The following is a 19320-nucleotide window of genomic DNA, read 5'->3' as shown; positions in this document are numbered from 1 at the left end:
GCTGAAAATGTGCAAAGTAATGTTTTACAAGTATCATTTTAAGATGTGGAAATAATATGCTATTATTCCCTCCAAGTGAAATATTTACCTCCTGGTTTATTGCATTCAAATTGCTCCTTAGCATGGTGTCTGCATAGTGCCAATTAATCTTGGCAGCTTGGCCATCTTTAGGAGGTAGTGCTTCAGCTACAATAACCTTATCATGAGGTAGAATCATTCCGCAGTCTCGAGCAACAGAAATTGCAGTTAACATGTTGTCTCCTATAAAACAAATCAGTGTAAGAATACATTTTGAGACATGAAAAAAGCAAACAAAAAAAAAACACAATCCTCACTACTGGGGTGTGGGCAGGAGCTGGGCCACCCAACCCCGGCAAAATCAGTCAGGGGCTGTAGTATATTTCACCCCAGACGCATGGACCAGCGGTAGATGCACCTAATTAAATTAGGAACATCCTCTGGCAGTGCAGTGGGAATCAGAGACCGGCATAAAATGACCCCTAACCTCTTGTTCTACATATGCTTCGGCTCACCTGTGACCATGACCATACGGATATTAGCTTTGCGAAGGTCTTCAAGAACAGCTGGAGTTTCTGGTTTCAGTTTGTTTTGCATAATGATCAGACCCAAGAATGTCATGTTGTTTTCAATGGCATCTCTGCAATAAAGTTCCAGATAAAGTACTGTATAGTTATGTGTTTCATAGGTGTCACATTTAGTATTTTACAACAGTGCTTCCATTCTTACTATTGGTTTGGATCACTGAGTGTTGATTTCAGGAACCACTGTATGCAAACATTTCCACATGCACAGGACATGCAGTTTCCTTAAAAGTTTTCCCAACCACTACTGACCCAGAGATCAGCCAAAAGGGACAAAGCTATAACACAGGGTATATTACAAAACTAAAACACTACAGGTACTGTACTAGATTATAAGGTGATGTGTGTGCATGAGGAATAGCACTATATCTCACCATTAGGCCTCATGGACACAGTTTTCGCGGCTTGGATGCGGACCCATTCACTTCAATGGGGCCGCAAAAGATGCACACAGCAGTCCGTGTGCTGTCCGCATCCTTTGCTCTGTTCCGTGGTTCGCAAAAAAAATAAAAAATAACCTGTCCTATTCTTGTCCGTTTTGCGGACAAGAATAGGCAGTTATATTAATGGCTGTCCGTGCCGTTCCACAAATTGCGGAACGCACACGGACGCCATTCGTGTTTTGCGGACTGCAAAACACACAACGGTCGTGTGCATGTAGCCTTACTTGTACCCAGCATTTATCAGCAGCTCTACAAGCTCATCTATAGTTGTCAGTTTTCCTTGAGCTAGTGGGTGGAGAAGAGCTGCTCTGTTGTCCCCCAGAGAGAACAGATTATGCTCCTCCATTATAAAACAGTACTGTGCAGTGTAGTTGTGAATCTTTTATAGGGACAAGACAGCAGAAGCAGCAGTGTCTAGATCAGCAACCCACAGCTGCTACCCCTTCTCCCCTCCACACAAGAAATCTGATCTCTCAGGGTACAGACTCTCAGGGCAGACATACCACTGGTAACGCCTGTACAGCTGCATAGGGAACCCTTATGTAAGAAAAGGGCACCAAGGCTGTCTTGCTCAAAATAACGGATAAGATGGAGGACTGCATAGAGAGTCAAAGCAAGGAGATCAAAGATGAGCATATCAATCTTGATAAAATTAGCAGTTAAACCACAAAGGGCCCACATACTATTTTTGCACAGTAGCAGTAATGTTTAGAAGTGAATTAGGCTACTTTCACACTTGCGGCAGTGTGATCCAGCGGGCGGTTCCGTCGTCGGAACTGCCCGCCGGATCCGCCGCTGACTGAAAGCATTTGTGAGACGGATCCGGGTGCGGATCCGTCTCACAAATGCATTGCAAGGACGGATCCGTCTCTCCGCTTGTCATGCGGACCGACGGATCAGTCTTGTACATTTTTTCACATTTTTACCGATCTGCGCATGCCGGAACGACGGATCCGGCATTCCGGTATTCTGAATGCCGGATCCGGCGCTAATTCATTCCTATGGGAAAAAAATGACGGATCCAGCATTCAGGCAAGTCTTCAGTTTTTTTTCGCCGGAGAGAAAACCGTAGCATGCTGCGGTTTTCTCTTTTGCCTGATCAGTCAAAACGACTGAACTGAAGACATCCTGATGCAAACTGAACGGATTACTCTCCATTCAGAATGCATGGGGATAAAACTGATCAGTTATTTTCCGGTATAGAGCCCCTGTGACGGAACTCTATGCCGGAAAAGAACAACGCAAGTGTGAAAGTAGCCTTAGTTAATCATTAGTGCAGGGTGAGGGAGAAGAAATTGAGAAACAGGCATTTTCTGTAATATTACAAAGTTTGGTTATACATACTATTGATTAATAAAAAATATTTTTTTTTAAAAATTAAGCTTAGTCTTAATTATAATTTACTGGTAACTACCAATACGCACTTTGAAATATAAATACATTAGCCAAGATACATGGTGGTATAATGCTCTAGAAAGACTCCATACCTACTAATATTTTGTACTTTGTGCCATGCAATTTTGGATTCTAATTTTCTGTGTGCAAGTGCAATGACACGGTACCCCTGCTTTGTGTAGTCCTCTAACACAGCTGCAAAGTCAGAAGGAACTGAGAAAAAAAAAAAAAGTGAATTAAAATATGTAACATATGTAAAATTGTATACTGATTTTAAAGATAGTTATCTTTTCCAAGGTTAAAAAAAAAAAAAAAAAAAAAAAAATTAAAAAAGAACCTGTCACCAAATTTTTTTAATTCCAAAACTACCTTCTGATTACGGCGACTACAGCAGATGCCATTGCTATATTTTTTTTAGTTTTTTTTTTTCAGATTGGCCCCCTCCATTGTGCTGCATTGCCCCCCACCCCCTGTTCTGGCACACAATATGCAAATTAGTTGCAAAGATATAGGGAGTAGGAGATCTCTGCTCTCCTCAGTGGGCAGCATCTTCTCCTTGGTTGTGATGCTGTTCATTCACCGTGGACTGCTTCACAGCAGGGGAGAATACAAGCTGTTCTCGCAAAGATGTACCAAATCTGAGAACTGCCTATAAAAGCAAGTATTTCCTGACCAACGCTATTGTGACCAGTCAAGACGACGGAAGAAGAGAAGAGGAACCAAAGAACCGGGGCTCAGATTGTCAGTTCCTCTTCTCTTCTGCCTGTTGAGTCTTCTTGTCTGGTCCAAATGACGTCTAACAGGAATTACTTGCTTCCATATGCTGTTCTCGTGAGATTTAGTAAACTTTCAGAGAACAGCATGTCTTCTCCTTGGCTGTGATGAGGTCCACAACAATAGGACAGCATTATAATCAAGACTGAACAGAGCAGGAGGCAATGCTGCAGCATAGGGAGGCCAAGAAAAAAAAAAAAAAAAGAAAAAAAAAAAAGAAAGTGTGATGGCATCTGAAGTAGGCATATTACAGAAGAAAATATTCGTTTTAGAATAAAGGTCCGCTTTAAACTACTATTGTGTATTTTGTCATCTAAGAAAAAAAAAAAAAAAAGGAACTGCTGTTAACTATAACTGGTAGTAGTGGATGATGTATTCCGCTGCCAGTAGATTTACATTTCAGTGTAACTCATTTCAAAAAACGTTAGACATATCAGTTTTTATTGGTATGGGTGCAAAGACAAACCACTGATTCCTAAAACGAGGAGATAAAAGTGCTGAAGATGAGTTGAATAGAATGTCCAAGACGAGACAGTGCTTTTTTTTTTTTTTTTTTTAACTATTTCGCGAATAGTAGGGGTCTCAGCATCTGGAACCATACTGATCAAAACCTACAACGTCACTATAAAATGTCAAAAGCTTCGAAATGACAGTTACGTTTCATCTCAAAAGACAGCAGAGACTTCTATACAGAACATGAGGAAAAAAGGTTATCCAGTCACCTATAGGAGCGCTCATTTAGTTAAAAAAAAAATTGATTTGCAGTTGATAGCCAAATGAAGAACATGAATAAAAGGAACATACTAATAATAATATTGCTACTGGAACATCTCTCTGGCACATCACGAGTATATTTAACAAACACAAAAAAAAAAAAAAAAAGGAGATTTTTTGTGAAACTCACCAGTAAAATCTTTTTCTCGTCTTTTCCATTGGGGGACACAGACCATGGGTAAAGCTTAGAGGTATTAGTAGGAGGGACACTATGCAAATATAAAAAGAGAGCTCCTCCTCCTCGGTCTATACCCCCAGGCTCCACCAGGAGGAACTCAGGCGTTGCAAAAGCAGTAAGAGAAGGAGACAAGAAAAAATAAAAAAAAATAATGGAAGCCATCGGACCAAAGCCCATGAGGTCCAATCACAAACAGCACTGAACTGAAAACCCTCCTGCAACAGGCAGAATGGGTGGGAGCTGTGTCCCCCAATGGAAAAGACGAGAAAAAGATTTTACAGGTGAGTTTCACAAAAAATCTCCTTTTCTCGTACTTTTTTCCATTGGGGGATACAGACCATGGGATGTCCCAAAGCAGTCCATGGGGTGGATAAAAATATCAACACCGCCAGGAGGAACGTCCAACGGTCAAACAGGAAACACAGCCTGCAAAACCCTGCGGCCAAAGACAGCATCAGCCGAAGCCAGCGAATGTAACTGATAAAACTTCGTAAAAGTATGTAAGGACGACCAGGTGGCCGCCTTACACAGCTGAGACGCAGAGGCACAATTGCGCCTTGCCCAGGAAGCTCCCACCGCCCTAGTGGAGTGAGCGGTAATCCGAGCTGGGGGAATCCTACCACGAGCGCGATAAGCCGCGGAGATAGCCGAGCTGATCCATCGCGCCACAGTGACCTTGGAGGCCGCCAGACCCTTACGAGGTCCCTCGGGGATCACAAAGAGGGAGTCTGAACGGCGGACGGAGGCAGTAGCCGTAAGATACACCTTCAGGGCCCGGACGACATCCAGGGAATGGAGAGCGCGTTCCTTGGAGTTGCCGGAGAAGGACAAAAGGAGGGCAGGACAAGATCCTCGTCAAGGTGGAAGGGAGAGACCACCTTGGGCAAAAAGGAGGGAACCAGACGGAGCACCACCTTATCCTGGTGAAAAACCAGAAAAGGCTCCTGGCAGGAAAGTGCGGCCAGCTCCGAGACCCGCCTGATGGAAGTTATGGCCACAAGGAAGACCACTTTCCAGGTGAGAAAAGTCAGGGAAACCTCCCTCAGAGGCTCGAAGGGGGCCGACTGGAGGGCGCCCAGGACTAAGTTGAGATCCCAAGAAGGTAAAGGGGGGATGTACAGAGGGACCGAATGTGCCACCCCTTGAAGAAAAGTCTTCACAGGACCCAGGAGAGCAAGGGACCTCTGAAAAAAAGACGGCCAGAGCCGAAACTTGACCCTTCAGGGAGCTCAGCGACAGTCCCATCTCGAGTCCGGACTGAAGTAACGAGAGTACCATCAGGATGGAAAAACGAAGGGGAGGAAAACCTGAGTTCTCACAAAAGGCAAGGAAGGCCTTCCAGGTACGATGGTAAATGCAGGAGGAAGCCGGCTTCCTTGCTCTGATCATGGTTCTAATCACCGAATCCGAGAACCCCCTCCTCTTCAGGATGGCGGTTTCAACAGCCACGCCGTTAAACAAAGTGACTGTAAATTCCGGTGGAAGAGTGGGCCCTGAGACAGTAGATCTTCTCTGTCGGGAAGAGGCCATGGGGCGTCCGCCAGCATCTGAGCCACGTCCGAGAACCATGCGCGGCGAGGCCAATCCGGGGCGATGAGAACGGTCGGAATCCTTTCCGCCTCGATCTTGCGTAGAACCTTCGGCAGCAGAGGAAGTGGAGGGAAGACATAGAGGAGGCTGAAGTCCTGCCACGGAGACACTAGCGCGTCCACCCCGTACGCCTTCGGATGCCGGACGCGAGCCAGGAACACCGGGAGCTTGTTGTTGAGCCTGGACGCCATCAAGTCCACATCCGGGCGGCCCCACCTGCGGCAGACTTCTTCGAATACCTCCGGATGCAGAGACCACTCGCCTGGATCCACCTTGTTGCGGCTTAGAAAGTCTGCTGTCCAATTGTCTACTCCTGGAATGTATACCGCTGACAACACCAGAACGTGAGACTCCGCCCACAGCAGAATTCTTCTCACCTCCTGCATCACCGCCCGGCTGCGGGTCCCGCCTTGATGGTTTATGTAAGCCACAGCCGTGGCATTGTCCGACTGAATCCTTACCGGGCGGCCGGTAAGGGGAGTCCAATGGGAGAGGGAGTGGAAAATCAATCTCAGCTCCAGGATGTTGATCGGGAGGCGAGATTCCGCCTCCGACCAAACCCCCTGAACCGTGCAGGACAGGAGAACGCCGCCCCATCCCAGAAGGCTGGCATCGGTGGTGACGATCGTCCAGGAGAACGGGAGGAAAGATCTTCCCGACGTCAGGTTCATAGGGGACAGCCACCAGGGAAGAGCCGCACGAACCCGCAGAGACAGGCGGATGCGAGCGTCCAGACCACGAGAGGTCTTGTCCCAGAGGGAAAGGATCTCCTGTTGGAGCGAATGAGTATGAAACTGGGCATATGGTACGGCCTCGAAAGAGGCTACCATAAGACCCAGGACCCGCATGCACTCCCGGATGGAGAGACACGGTAGCGCAGCAGGTGCGACACTGCCCCCTGGATCTGGGAGGACTTGGCGACTGAAAGAAACACTTTGGCGGCCAAGGTATCCAAAACCATCCCCAGAAAGAGCTTCTGGGACGGGAGGAGAGAGGACTTTGGGAAGTTGATCAGCCAGCCGAACTGTTCCAGAGTCTAAACAGTGATCCGGACGCTGTCCTCGGCCTGCGGAAGCAAGGGGGCCTTTATCAGGATGTCGTCCAGGTAGGGTAGCAAAGGAATGCCCCTGGTGCGAAGAAGCGCCATGAGCGGCGCTAGGATTTTGGTAAAGACCCGAGGGGTGGTCGCTAACCCGAAAGGAAGGGCGACAAACTGATAGTGCCGGCCACAAATGGCGAAGCGCAGGAATCGTTGGTGAGATTCTGCGATTGGGACATGCAGATAGGAGTCTACGGACGCGAGGAACTCCCCTGGAAGAAGAGAAACAATAACGGAGCGGAGGGATTCCATTCGAAACCTCCACACGTGCAGAAACTTGTTGAGCAGCTTTAGATCCAGGATTGGACGCACCGACCCCTCCTTCTTTGGGACCACGAACAAGTTTGAATAGAAACCTGTGCCCTGTTCCTCTGGGGGAACTGGGGTAATAACACCCCGGTCCAGAAGGGAGGAAACTGCCATCAAGAGGTCCGAGGCTCGGGCCGGATCCCACGGAACGCATGAAGGGAAAAAAATGTTCCGGCGGCGAGTAACCTGATGTTACAATTTCTAGAGCCCATGCGTCCTGAACATGAGCCCTCCAAATCTGCTGATAAGAGAGCAGGCGGCCCCCCACCACAAGGGGTGGGGGCGCTCCTTCATGCGGAAGACTGCTTGGGAGCAGCAGGGCGGGCCGACTGTGTCCTCTGGCGCCAGGAAGGCTGGGGCTTGAAGGAGGGCTTTTTGCAGGAGTCCTGAGACCCCCCCAGCGGAGGAAGCAGGCGACGTCCTACTAGACGAGAAGCGACAAAAAGACTGGTACCGGGAGCCGGAGGACCTGGTCCGAAAAGTGCGCTTGGACCTGGGTTGAAGAAGATGAGTGCTCTTGCCCCCAGTGGCGGCAGAGATGAACTCGTCCAGCTGAGCCCCAAAAAGTCTGGAACCCCCAAAGGGGAGATTAGCGAGGGAACGTTTGGAAGAGGCGTCGGCGTCCCACACCTTTAACCAGACCTCTCTGCGCTGAATGACCGAGATGGCTGACATGCGGGCAAAGAGGGAAGCAATGTCCATGGAAGCTTCGCAAAGGAACTTAGAAGCCTGAGACATCTGGAGAACCAAATACAGTGTCAGTAGACGCATCAAGTTCCGCCAGGTCTTGGTGGTGGCGCTGCAACCACACCGAGAGGGCTCTGGCCACCCATGCTGAGGCAAAGGCAGGTCGCAGGGACGTGCCTGCCAGTGAGAAAATGGACTTGGAAAGAGTCTATGCGCCTGTCTACAGCGTCCTGCAAAGAGGAGCCGTCTAAGACAGGGAGGGCCGTGTTCTTGGCTAATCTGGCCACCGGGGGATCGACCTTGGGGGGAGAAGACCACTTCTCCACACTGTCAGCCGGAAAAGGATAAAGCGTATCCATGCGTTTGGTGGCAGAGAACTTTTGATTAGGACGGTCCCAGGCCCTGGATATGATCGCGGATAATTCCTCATAGACCGGAAACGCGGCAGCCTCCGGCTTCTTGGATGGAAAAAGGGCAAACTCCGGACTAGTGGAAGGAGGAGAATCCCCTTGGAGATTAAAAGTGTCTCGGACCGCTGCCACTAAGTCAGCCACCATGGTGGAGAGCTTAGGCGAGGGGTCCCGCTCCATGACCTCGTCCCCTTCAGGCTTGCGCTCCCGGGGGAAGGGGAACGTCGTCCGAACGCGCCTCTAGGCGAGGGGGGGAAACTGAGTCATCCAAGTAGGGATGCTGCCGCTCACGCTGCCTCTTAGTAGTCAGGCCTCCTCTGCGGGAACCACTGATAGGAGATAGAGTGGTTGGCGCCACAGGACTGGAAACTGCCATATTTCCATAAAAGACATGGCTGCCTTGGCGACTAAGGCCAAATCAGCGGCCGCACTGGACATGGCAGATGCCCAAGCGGGAACCGCAGGCTCCGCAGGGACAGGGGGGGAACTGGACTGGGCAAGAGAAGGATGATCCGTCCAGGGGCAGGGCAGGAGGCACAGATACCAGAGACCGAAAGTGTCAGAGAACACTCCTTACAGGACTCAATTGTGGTCCGAGAAGAGGTCTTGGCAGACTTAAGGGGGGCCCCAGGCTTAGGCATGATGGCAATCAGAATTATAAGGCTAAAAAAGTCCTACCACCCAGGCAACAGCACAGACCAGAGAGGAGCAGGGAGCAGCCACACGAATGAGGAGCTTCTCAGCAAGCGGCGGCAGATGCTAGAGCGAAGCGCAGAGGCTCCGCCCCCTGAGTACAATGCTCTGGATGGAAGGCAGCAGCAGGTGACCCAGGAGCTGGTGGGATGCCGGAGCTAACAGGTCGAGCCCGGATCCGCTTGTCTTCTTGGGGGAAAATGGAGGCAGCCAGGCAGCGTCCAACAGACTGCGGCGGGCACTCCACGGGGGACCAGGAAGGCGCAATGCCGACCTGTGTCCCCCTCTAGAAAGAAAATAACAAAAAGGAGTAGAATCAATAAGTGTCATCCTCCTTCACCAGACACTAAGCAAAGACTGAGTTCCTCCTGGTGGAGCCTGAAGGTATAGCCCGAAGAGGAGGAGCTCTCTTTTATATTTGCATAGTGTCCCTCATACTAATACCTCTAAGCTATACCCATGGTCTGTGTCCCCCAATGGAAAAAAGTACGAGAAAAATTATTTCTGCATTTGGAAGCAAAACCTGTCAGCTCATCGGACATGCATATCCTCTGCTGTATGACGGATGGATACATTGTATCCTGAATGCAATCTCTAGAGGACGCCTAGCCTCTAGACACCGCTCTGAGATTTCTGTTACTGGAAATCTAAGCAGAGCATTCAAAACATCATCATATGTCACAAATACATCTACAACAGATTACTAGATTAGACTAGATTCCTCCCCTAATGTGGCTTTATAATGGAATGATAGTTTTTGTTTTTTTTTGCCTAGAAAAGAATTTGAATTTTACCCGTTTCTGATCGGCAAAGGCTAGCTACCACTTCTGGGGCGCCCTTCACATAGGCATCCATGCGTTTTTCTCCTAATACTTTGGCAACCACTGCCATTCGCTGCAGAGCTGAAGAGAAAGGAAACTGCCGCACGATTCCGATTTCATATGAGGTCTGCAGGTGAATCAGAGGGAATAAAATATTAAATATCTTTAGACATCATTACCCAAGATCACCAACACTAAAGCTCCAGAAAAGAGGTCACTTTGTACATATCTGAAGTGGTGTCATCGTACGAGCCAATCCCCTTCCAGTTTCACACTCAGAGCATGGAGTGTAAATTAAACTTTGAATTTATTAATACTTATGTTTTGCAAATGAACTAAACTAGATACGCCATAACCACTTGATTACAGAGTTAATCTGTTAGTTCGGCCTGTGACATATATCCATTTTTTGTGTGAGATACACGTGCACTGCATATGTGACAGGAAATTAATATAGTTAATCCGTCTGTTAGTTCGGTGGGTGACATATTCCCATTTTTGGTGTGAGGTACACCTGCACTGCATACGTGACAGCAAAACTAATATAGACAATGCAGCAGCACTCTGCAAATCAGACAAAGTACAACAATGCTTACAAAAATTATGGTGCTAATACTACGCTTATTTATAAAAGCGAGATGCTTGGACAATGCATTTTGTACAAAACCATCTAAGCCCGTCTGCCGAACGTCAAGGCGATCTCTGTTAGACGGGTCCTAACACTAAATACTACCTGTTATGCGCCATAATGACCGCCATAAAATTTAGGGAGTGTTGGACCCACATGCATGTTGGATCCACTCTGCCTTTTTCCATTTTTTGTGCCAAAATGGCCTCCATTACAAGAGATGCAGGTACCAACATGCATGCCGAGCCCACTCTATAACCTTCCTGGTGCTAGACAGCTTCCAATGAATGTAGTGAGAGCAGGCTACAGCTTTATACTGAAAATAATTAAAATCAGCCTATGGTGCAGACAGGCTAATCAGGAGTGCACGACTCGCTAGAGTGCCACATCTCCAGCATTGTAAATCTGCAAAAAAGGGGGTTAGTCAGCACCTCCCAGTGCGCAGGTGCACGCTGCCATGGCAAAGACTTAGAGGAAAAAAAAGAGACCATGCAGCAGCACTCTGCAAATCAGACAAAGTACAACAATGCTTACAAAAATTATGGTGCTAATACTACGCTTATTTATAAAAGAGAGATGCTTGGACAATGCATTTTGTACAAAACTATCTAAGCCAGTCTGCCGAACGTCAAGGCGATCTCTGTTAGACGGGTCCTAACACTAAATACTACCTGTTATGCGCCATAATGACCGCCAGGAAGGGTATAGAGTGGGCTCAGCATGCATGTTGGTACCTGCATCCCTTGTAATGGAGGCCATTTTGGCACAAAAATTTGCTCCATTTTGGCACAAAAAATGGAAAAAGGCAGAGTGGATCCAACATGCATGTGGGTCCAACACTCCCTGAATTTTATGGCGGTCATTATGGCGCATAACAGGTAGTATTTAGTGTTAGGACCCGTCTAACAGAGATCGCCTTGACGTTCGGCAGACGGGCTTAGATGGTTTTGTACAAAATGCATTGTCCAAGCATCTCGCTTTTATAAATAAGCGTAGTATTAGCACCATAATTTTTGTAAGCATTGTTGTACTTTGTCTGATTTGCAGAGTGCTGCTGCATTGTCTCTTTTTTCCCCCTCTAGGTCTTTGCCATGGCAGCGTGCACCTGCGCACTGGGAGGTGCTGACTAACCCCCTTATTTTTGCAGCAAAACTAATATAGTTAATTCGCCTGTTAGTTCGGTGGATGACATACAGTTGCAAGAAAAAGTATGTGGACCATTTGGAATTATATAGATTTCTGCACAAATTGGTCATAAAATGTGATCGGATCTTCATCTAAGTCACAACAATAGACAATCACAGTCTGTTTAACCACTTCCCGCCACGCTAACGCCGAAAGGCGTCATTGCGGCGGCTCTCCCAGGTCACACTAACGCCGATTGGCGTCATCTCGCGTGAGCCGAGATTTCCTGTGAACGCACGCACACAGGCGCGCGCGTTCACAGGATCGGAGGGTAAGCGAGTGGATCTCCAACCTGCCAGCGGCGATCGTTCGCTGGCAGGCTGGAGATGCGATTTTTTTTAACCCCTAACAGGTATATTAGACGCTGTTTTGATAACAGCGTCTAATATACCTGCTACCTGGTGGTCCCTTTTGCTTGGATCGACCACCAGAGGACACAGGTAGCTCAGTAATAAGTAGCACCAAACACCACTACACTACACTACACCCCCCCCCCCCCGTCACTTATTAACCCCTGATCATCCCATATAGACTCCCTGATCACCCCCCTCTAAGGCTCCATTCAGACGTCCGTATGATTTTTACGGATCCACTGATACATGGATCGGTTCTGCAAAACACATACGGACGTCTGAATGGAGCCTTACAGGGGGGTGATCACCCCATATAGACTCCCTGATCACCCCCCTGTCATTGATCACCCCCCTGTAAGGCTCCATTCAGACGTCCGTATGATTTTTACGGATCCACTGATACATGGATCGGTTCCGCAAAACACATACGGACGTCTGAATGGAGCCTTACAGGGGGGTGATCACCCCATATAGACTCCCTGATCACCCCCCTGTCATTAATCACCCCCCTGTAAGGCTCCATTCAGACGTCCGTATGATTTTTACGGATCCACTGATACATGGATCGGATCCGCAAAACACATACGGACGTCTGAATGGAGCCTTACAGGGGGGTGATCAATGACAGGGGGATGATCAATGACAGGGGGATGATCACCCCATATAGACTCCCTGATCACCCCCCTGTCATTGATCACCCCCCTGTAAGGCTCCATTCAGATGTCCGTATGTGTTTTTTTGCGGATCCGATTTATGTATCCGTGGATCCGTAAAAAACATACGGACGTCTGAATGGAGCCTTACAGGGGGGGGTGATCAATGACAGGGGGGTGATCACCCCATATAGACTCCCTGATCACCCCCCTGTCATTGATCACCCCCCTGTAAGGCTCCATTCAGACTTTTTTTGGCCCAAGTTAGCGGAATTTTTATTTTTATTTTTTTTTCTTACAAAGTCTCTGACCCTGATATAAAAAATGCGGTCTCCGAGACAGCACAGGTCACATATCGCAGGGGTTTGAGCCTAAAGGACCGGCTGGTCTGCAGCCACTTCAGCGAGAACCAGGAGGTGAGAGAAATCTGGCTTCGGCCTCCTATTGGTAGTTTTCGCTGCAAAGGCTGCGTGGCATGCCCTCATATTATACAGGGACGCTCTTTTTGTAGTAATGTCACTGGTACGGAGTATAAGGTTAGACATTTTGTGAACTGCCGCACAAGGGGCGTGATATATAAAGCCAACTGTATTTGTGGCCTTGAATATGTGGGCAAAACCACCCGTGAACTCCGTCGACGGGTTGGGGAACATCTGGGTGACGTCAGGAATGACAGGGATACACCCATAGCCACACATATTAATACTATACATGGGGGCGACACATCTGACCTCAAGTTTATGGGAATAGAGATGGTTCAGAGGCCAAGACGAGGGGGAGACTGGGACAGGAGGATTTTACAGAGGGAGACTTGGTGGATCTTCCAATTGCAGACTGTGGCTCCTTTGGGATTGAATGAACAATTGTCATTCAATAGCTACATTGATCCCTAGGCCTCAGTCTTATAGATACCACCATATACTACTCATCTGTACTTTAAACAACGCCTACCTGTCTCATCTCTCCCTCTCGCCTTTGGCTTGTTGTCATTGCTGTTTTGATTTGTGGAAGCATTCCATAGTTAATATTGACGCAGTTATTATTATCAATATCCAGCCATATAAGCTCTATGTTACTATCTGGTGATCAATGACATCATTGATCCCTTAGATAAGTTTCTACTGTTTAAAGTGCCAGGTGAGGCTGCTTAGCCTGCTTGCTTCACTGACACATTGAAACAAATCCGCCCTTTGTGACGCCAATAATCCTGTGTGAGTGGGGCGGCGCTATAGCCATGGCGACCGCTGGATTGACAGCTGAGCGATCGAGGCCTCCAGTGTGTGGAGATAGTTGTCGCGTTTGCGGTCGCCATGACAGCATGATTTGCCTAGCGCCTCTCATCACGGCCGGGTCATCTGATCGGTAAACATTCACGTGCTGTCGTCACGTGACCCGATCAGCTGACGTGACGACGTCACTGGGCGGAGAATGGGCGGTACAAGGCGGCCTTTTTAAATGAGCCGCGAACTCACCCTCGGTGCAGCTGCTATACGCGGAATGCCAAGGAGTGACACCCGCACCTCTCTGTGGACAGTCGGAGCACTATGACTGTACAGATAAGTACTCTGCTGACTGTGTGATCAAACATCAATGTTGCACAGTGCCTTTAGGCAAAGTACTTTGCTGATTGTGCGATTAAATATCATTTGCTGCACAGCGCTTCTTGGCACACTGTGTTGAACGGCCTATGATTACCTGCTGGGGTATTATACTACACCAGTAAAGCCGTTTCAACACTGGAGAGCCAGCTATTTTTAGCATCTTTTTGAGTGTAAACCAGGCTACATATATTGTCTTACATTCGGACTTTAGTTTTATTGGTGGTCCAATTGATACACTGTACATTTCAAGTGACTTTTGAACAGTTAGTCACTTGATATATTGTTTATGATTGATGAACTGAACTAGTGACCCTGGAACAGGTGGTCACTGGCTTGCTTTAGTCATTTGAACCAAAGTGACTCGAGACCCCTTCACTTGAATGTTTTTTGAGTCTGTGACCCTGCAATAGGTGGATACACAGGGGGTCTCTTGAGTCTTCTTTGGTAAAAAGACAAGATTTCTGTACACTACCTGTGTGGCTATATCTTTGATACTTGAGAGCTACCTTTTTGCAGAACTTGATATAGTTGACTGAATGTGACATCTATATTTCAGCCAACTCAGTGACGGATACATTTAAAGGTTTCAGTCCCCTGAAGATTTGCTAACCTTCAAGGAAACGCGTCGGGACATTTTTCTAATTGACTTGGGACTTATCATCTATTCCTGAGCATCGTACCTATAGTTACAGTTACATTGTTCAATTATAGGTCGCTATATGTTTTGTTTGTCAGTCTACACTGCCCTCCTTTCTCTCATTTTGACTGTTTTCCCCTAGTTATAGGGACCACACTCTATCTTTCGGACAAAGCTGGGCAGTCCATGTTTAGGCAGGGCCATTTAGGGTCTGTGGTAGATTATATAGAGTGTTGAGGAGTCAGGGTAAGGGACCTCTAGGGTTATTGACCCAGCAGTGTGTCCCTCTTACTACGCATCCTTTCTTCTCAAACTATCTTTATATCTATCCCTTCTCATTTTTTGGTCCACACCCCTCTCTCTGGATTGGCATCTGCCAGCGGAGAGTTGTATGTAGTATCTTATGCACTCAGTCTAGATTTTTTTCTATATACTAAGGGCCCATCATTTTAATTTTTTGATACTATAAAATGTTAAGTATTAATTTAGCAACCCACTATTGTGAATTTTCAAAGTCTCATATTCCACTAACTTGTGTCAAAAAATAAAATCTCACATGAACTCACCATACCCCTTCACGGTATCCAAATGCGTAAAATTTTTTAGACATTTATATTCCAGACTTCTTCTCACGCTTTAGGGCCCCTAAAATGCCAGGGCAGTATAAATACCCCACATGTGACCCCATTTCGGAAAGTAGACACCCCAAGGTATTCGCTGAGGGGCATATTGAGTCCATGAAAGATTTACATTTTTGTCCCAAGTTAGCGGAAAGGGAGACTTTGTGAGGAAAAACCCCCAAAAAATATCAATTTCCGCTAACTTGTGGCAAAAAAAAAAAATATTCTATGAACTCGCCATGGCCCTCATTGAATACCTTGGGATGTCTTCTTTCCAAAATGGGGTCACATGTGGGGTATTTATACTGCCCTGGCATTTTAGGGGCCCTAAAGCGTGAGAAGTCTGGGATCCAAATGTCTAAAAATGCCCTCCGAAAAAGGAATGTGGGCCCCTTTGCGCATCTAGGCTGCAAAAAAGTGTCACACATCTGGTATCGCCGTACTGAGGAGAAGTTGGGGAATGTGTTTTGGGGTGTCATTTTACATATACCCATGCTGGGTGAGAGAAATATCTCGGTCAAATGCCAACTTTGTATAACAAAAATGGGAAAAGTTGTCTTTTGCCGAGATATTTATCTCACCCAGCATGGGTATATATAAAATGACACCCCAAAACACATTCCCCAACTTCTCCTGAGTACAGCGATACCACATGTGTGACACTTTTTTGCAGCCTAGGTGGGCAAAGGGGCTCACATTCCAAAGTGCACCTTTCGGATTTCACCGGCCATTTTTTACAGATTTTGAACTACTTCTCACGCATTCGGGCCCCTAAAATGCCAGGGCAGTATAACTACCCCACAAGTGACCCCATTTTGGAAAGAAGACACCCCCAGGTATTTCGTGATGGGCATAGTGAGTTCATGGAAGTTTTTATTTTTTGTCACAAGTTAGTGGAATATGAGACTTTGTAAGAAAAAAATAAAAAATAAAAAATCATCATTTTCCGCTAACTTGTGACAAAAAATAAAAAAAGTTCTATGAACTCACTATGCCCATCAGCGAATACCTTAGGGTGTCTACTTTCCGAAATGGGGTCATTTGTGGGGCGTTTGTACTGTCTGGGCATTGTAGAACCTCAGGAAACATGACAGGTGCTCAGAAAGTCAGAGCTGCTTCAAAAAGCGGAAATTCACATTTTTGTACCATAGTTTGTAAACGCTATAACTTTTACCCAAACCATTTTTTTTTTACCCAAACATATTTTTTTTGTCAAAGACATGTAGAACAATAAATTTAGAGAAAAATGTATATATGGATGTCGTTTTTTTTACAACTGAAAGTGAAAAATTTCATTTATTTGCAAAAAAAAAAATCGGTAAATTTCGATTAATAACAAAAAAAGTAAAAATGTCAGCAGCAATGAAATACCACCAAATGAAAGCTCTATTAGTGAGAAGAAAAGGAGGTAAAATTCATTTGGGTGGTAAGTTGCATGACCGAGCAATAAACCGCTAAAGTTGTGGAGTGCCGATTTGTAAAAAAGGGCCTGGTCACTAAGGGGGTATAAACCTGTGGTCCTTAAGTGGTTAAACTAATAACACAAAGAATTAAATGTTACCATGTTTTTATTGAACACACCATGTAAACATTCACAGTGCAGGTGGAAAAAGTATGTGAACCCTTAGATTTAATAACTGGTTAAACCTCCTTTGGCAGCAATAACTTCAATCAAACGTTTCCTGTAGTTGCAGATCAGACGTGCACAACGGTCAGGAGTAATTCTTGACCATTCCTCTTTACAGAACTGTTTTAGTTCAGCAATATTCTTGGGAGGTCTGGTGTGAATCGCTTTCTTGAGGTCATGCCACAGCATCTCAATCGGGTTGAGGTCAGGACTCTGACTGGGCCACTCCAGAAGGCGTATTTTCTTCTGTTTAAGCCATTCTGTTGTTGATTTACTTCTATGCTTTGGGTCGTTGTCCTGTTGCAACACCCATCTTCTGTTGAGCTTCAGCTGGTGGACAGATGGCCTTAAGTTCTCCTGCAAAATGTATTGATAAACTTGGGAATTCATTTTTCCTTCAATGATAGCAATCCGTCCAGGCCCTGACGCAGCAAAGCAGCCCCAAACCATGATGCCCCCCCCCCCCCCCCCAATACTTCACAGTTGGGATGAGGTTTTGATGTTGGTGTGCTGTGCCTCTTTTTCTCTGCAGCAATGGGTTTTTTGGACAGCAGTGGCTTCCTCTGTGGTATCCTCCCATGAAATCCATTCTTGTTTAGTGTTTTACGTATCGTAGATTCGCTAACAGGGATGTTAGCATATGCCAGAGACTTTTGTAAGTTTTTAGCTGACACTCTAAGATACTTTTTCACCTCACTGAGCTGTCTGCGCTGTGCTCTTGCAGTCATCTTTACAGGACGGCCACTCCTAGGGAGAGTAGCAGCAGTGCTGAACTTTCTCCATTTATAGACAATTTGTCTTACCGTGGACTGATAAACAGCAAGGGTTTTGGAGATACTTTTAGAACTCTTTCCAGCTTTATGCAAGTCAACAATTCTTAATCGTAGGTCTTCTGAAAGCTCTTTTGTGCGACGCATAATTCACATCAGGCAATGCTTCTTGTGAAAAGCAAACCCAGAACTTGTGTGTGTTTTTTTTTATAGGGCAGGGCAGCTGTGACCAACACCTCCAATCTCATCTCATTGATTGGACTCCAGTTGGCTGACACCTCACTCCAATTAGCTCTTGGAGATGTCATTAGTCTAGGGGTTCACATACTTTTTCCACCTGCATTGTGAATGTTTACATGGTGTGTTCAATAAAAACATGGTAACATTTAATTATTTGTGTGTTCTTAGTTTAGGATTCAGAGAAGCACCACTTTTCTAAAACATAACCTTTAATAATATAATGTTAAAAGCCAATACGCCCTTATAATCATAGAAAAGAAAAAATAATCGAAAAGAAAATCAAAACCTAATGTGAAGTTGCTATTCCAATGCCTAATGCTTGCAGGAAGGTAGGCAGACGTATTTTAGGCCTTGGATGGGGGCAATATCCCTAGTACTGGCCCTATTGCTGCCACCCTGCCTGCAAACGGAATAGCCGCCCCGATAGGGGCGATCCTGTGTCTCGTGCCTCCTAATAGCCCTCGGATGACCCGAACACGGGAAGGATTCCAACAATGTGGAATATTTGGCCCTGGACTAATATAAGTACCAAAAATAACAAACATACAAAATCCCAGGTGGGGTGACAGGAACCACCCTATAAAATTAGTGAAAATAAACAGTATAGAAACATTGGAAAGGAGTGTCCATAGAAGTGTCCTATATCATCCCTACGCGTTTCGCCTGGTTGGTGTCAGGCTCATCAGGGGACATATCAGACTAAGAAGTATCTATCACCAAAGATAATCACCTGAGCAAACCAAATACAATATATACACAATTCTTCTTTTCTAGTAGTAAAACAATCACTATTATGAGTGATGACTACTTGGTAACACTACTAAATGACTCAACAGGTCGCAAATGTAAAGCAGAAGCTAGTGTATATCAGATAAAGGCATAGTCGCTATTATGAGTACTGACTATGAGTGGACCCATTGACTAATACTTTAGCTAGAGCCAGAAAGTGTGCAAACTTCTATCCAGAGCCTGGGTTAACACAGGGTGCCTCACTTATTCACCCGTAATAAATAAATAAATAAATAAATATATATATAAATAGCATTCTATTGGGCTGAGCAATCCTGTAGATATATTCGATAGAACCCATAGTGTGAATATATGGAACAGCAGAAATGCACACAGATATACTGTTATAGCTAATTCAGTGAGCCTACATGTCCATGAACACTAATAAATCATTGGCCATCAATCACTTGTGTTGTCAACATGTAAAGCACATAGTGTAAAT

The 19320-nt window shown here is 46.1% G+C and overlaps 1 protein-coding gene across 1 annotated transcript in view; it reads right to left on the bottom strand.

The window, feature by feature from the left end:
• Positions 1 to 19320, bottom strand: part of ATP13A3 (ATPase 13A3) — a 201444-nt gene that overhangs the window by 45286 nt on the left and 136838 nt on the right. Inside the window, exons 18-21 of the mRNA XM_040428333.1 lie at positions 9749 to 9902; positions 2533 to 2653; positions 534 to 658; positions 89 to 261 (exon numbers count right to left, since the gene is read on the bottom strand). Coding sequence (XP_040284267.1) covers positions 89 to 261; positions 534 to 658; positions 2533 to 2653; positions 9749 to 9902 — 573 coding nt within the window. The remainder of the gene's footprint in view (positions 1 to 88; positions 262 to 533; positions 659 to 2532; positions 2654 to 9748; positions 9903 to 19320) is intronic.

Source organism: Bufo bufo, chromosome 4 (genome assembly GCF_905171765.1).
Source record: "Bufo bufo chromosome 4, aBufBuf1.1, whole genome shotgun sequence".
NCBI classification, from domain to species: Eukaryota; Metazoa; Chordata; class Amphibia; order Anura; family Bufonidae; genus Bufo; species Bufo bufo.
This window is presented reverse-complemented; position numbering and strand designations above follow the sequence as displayed.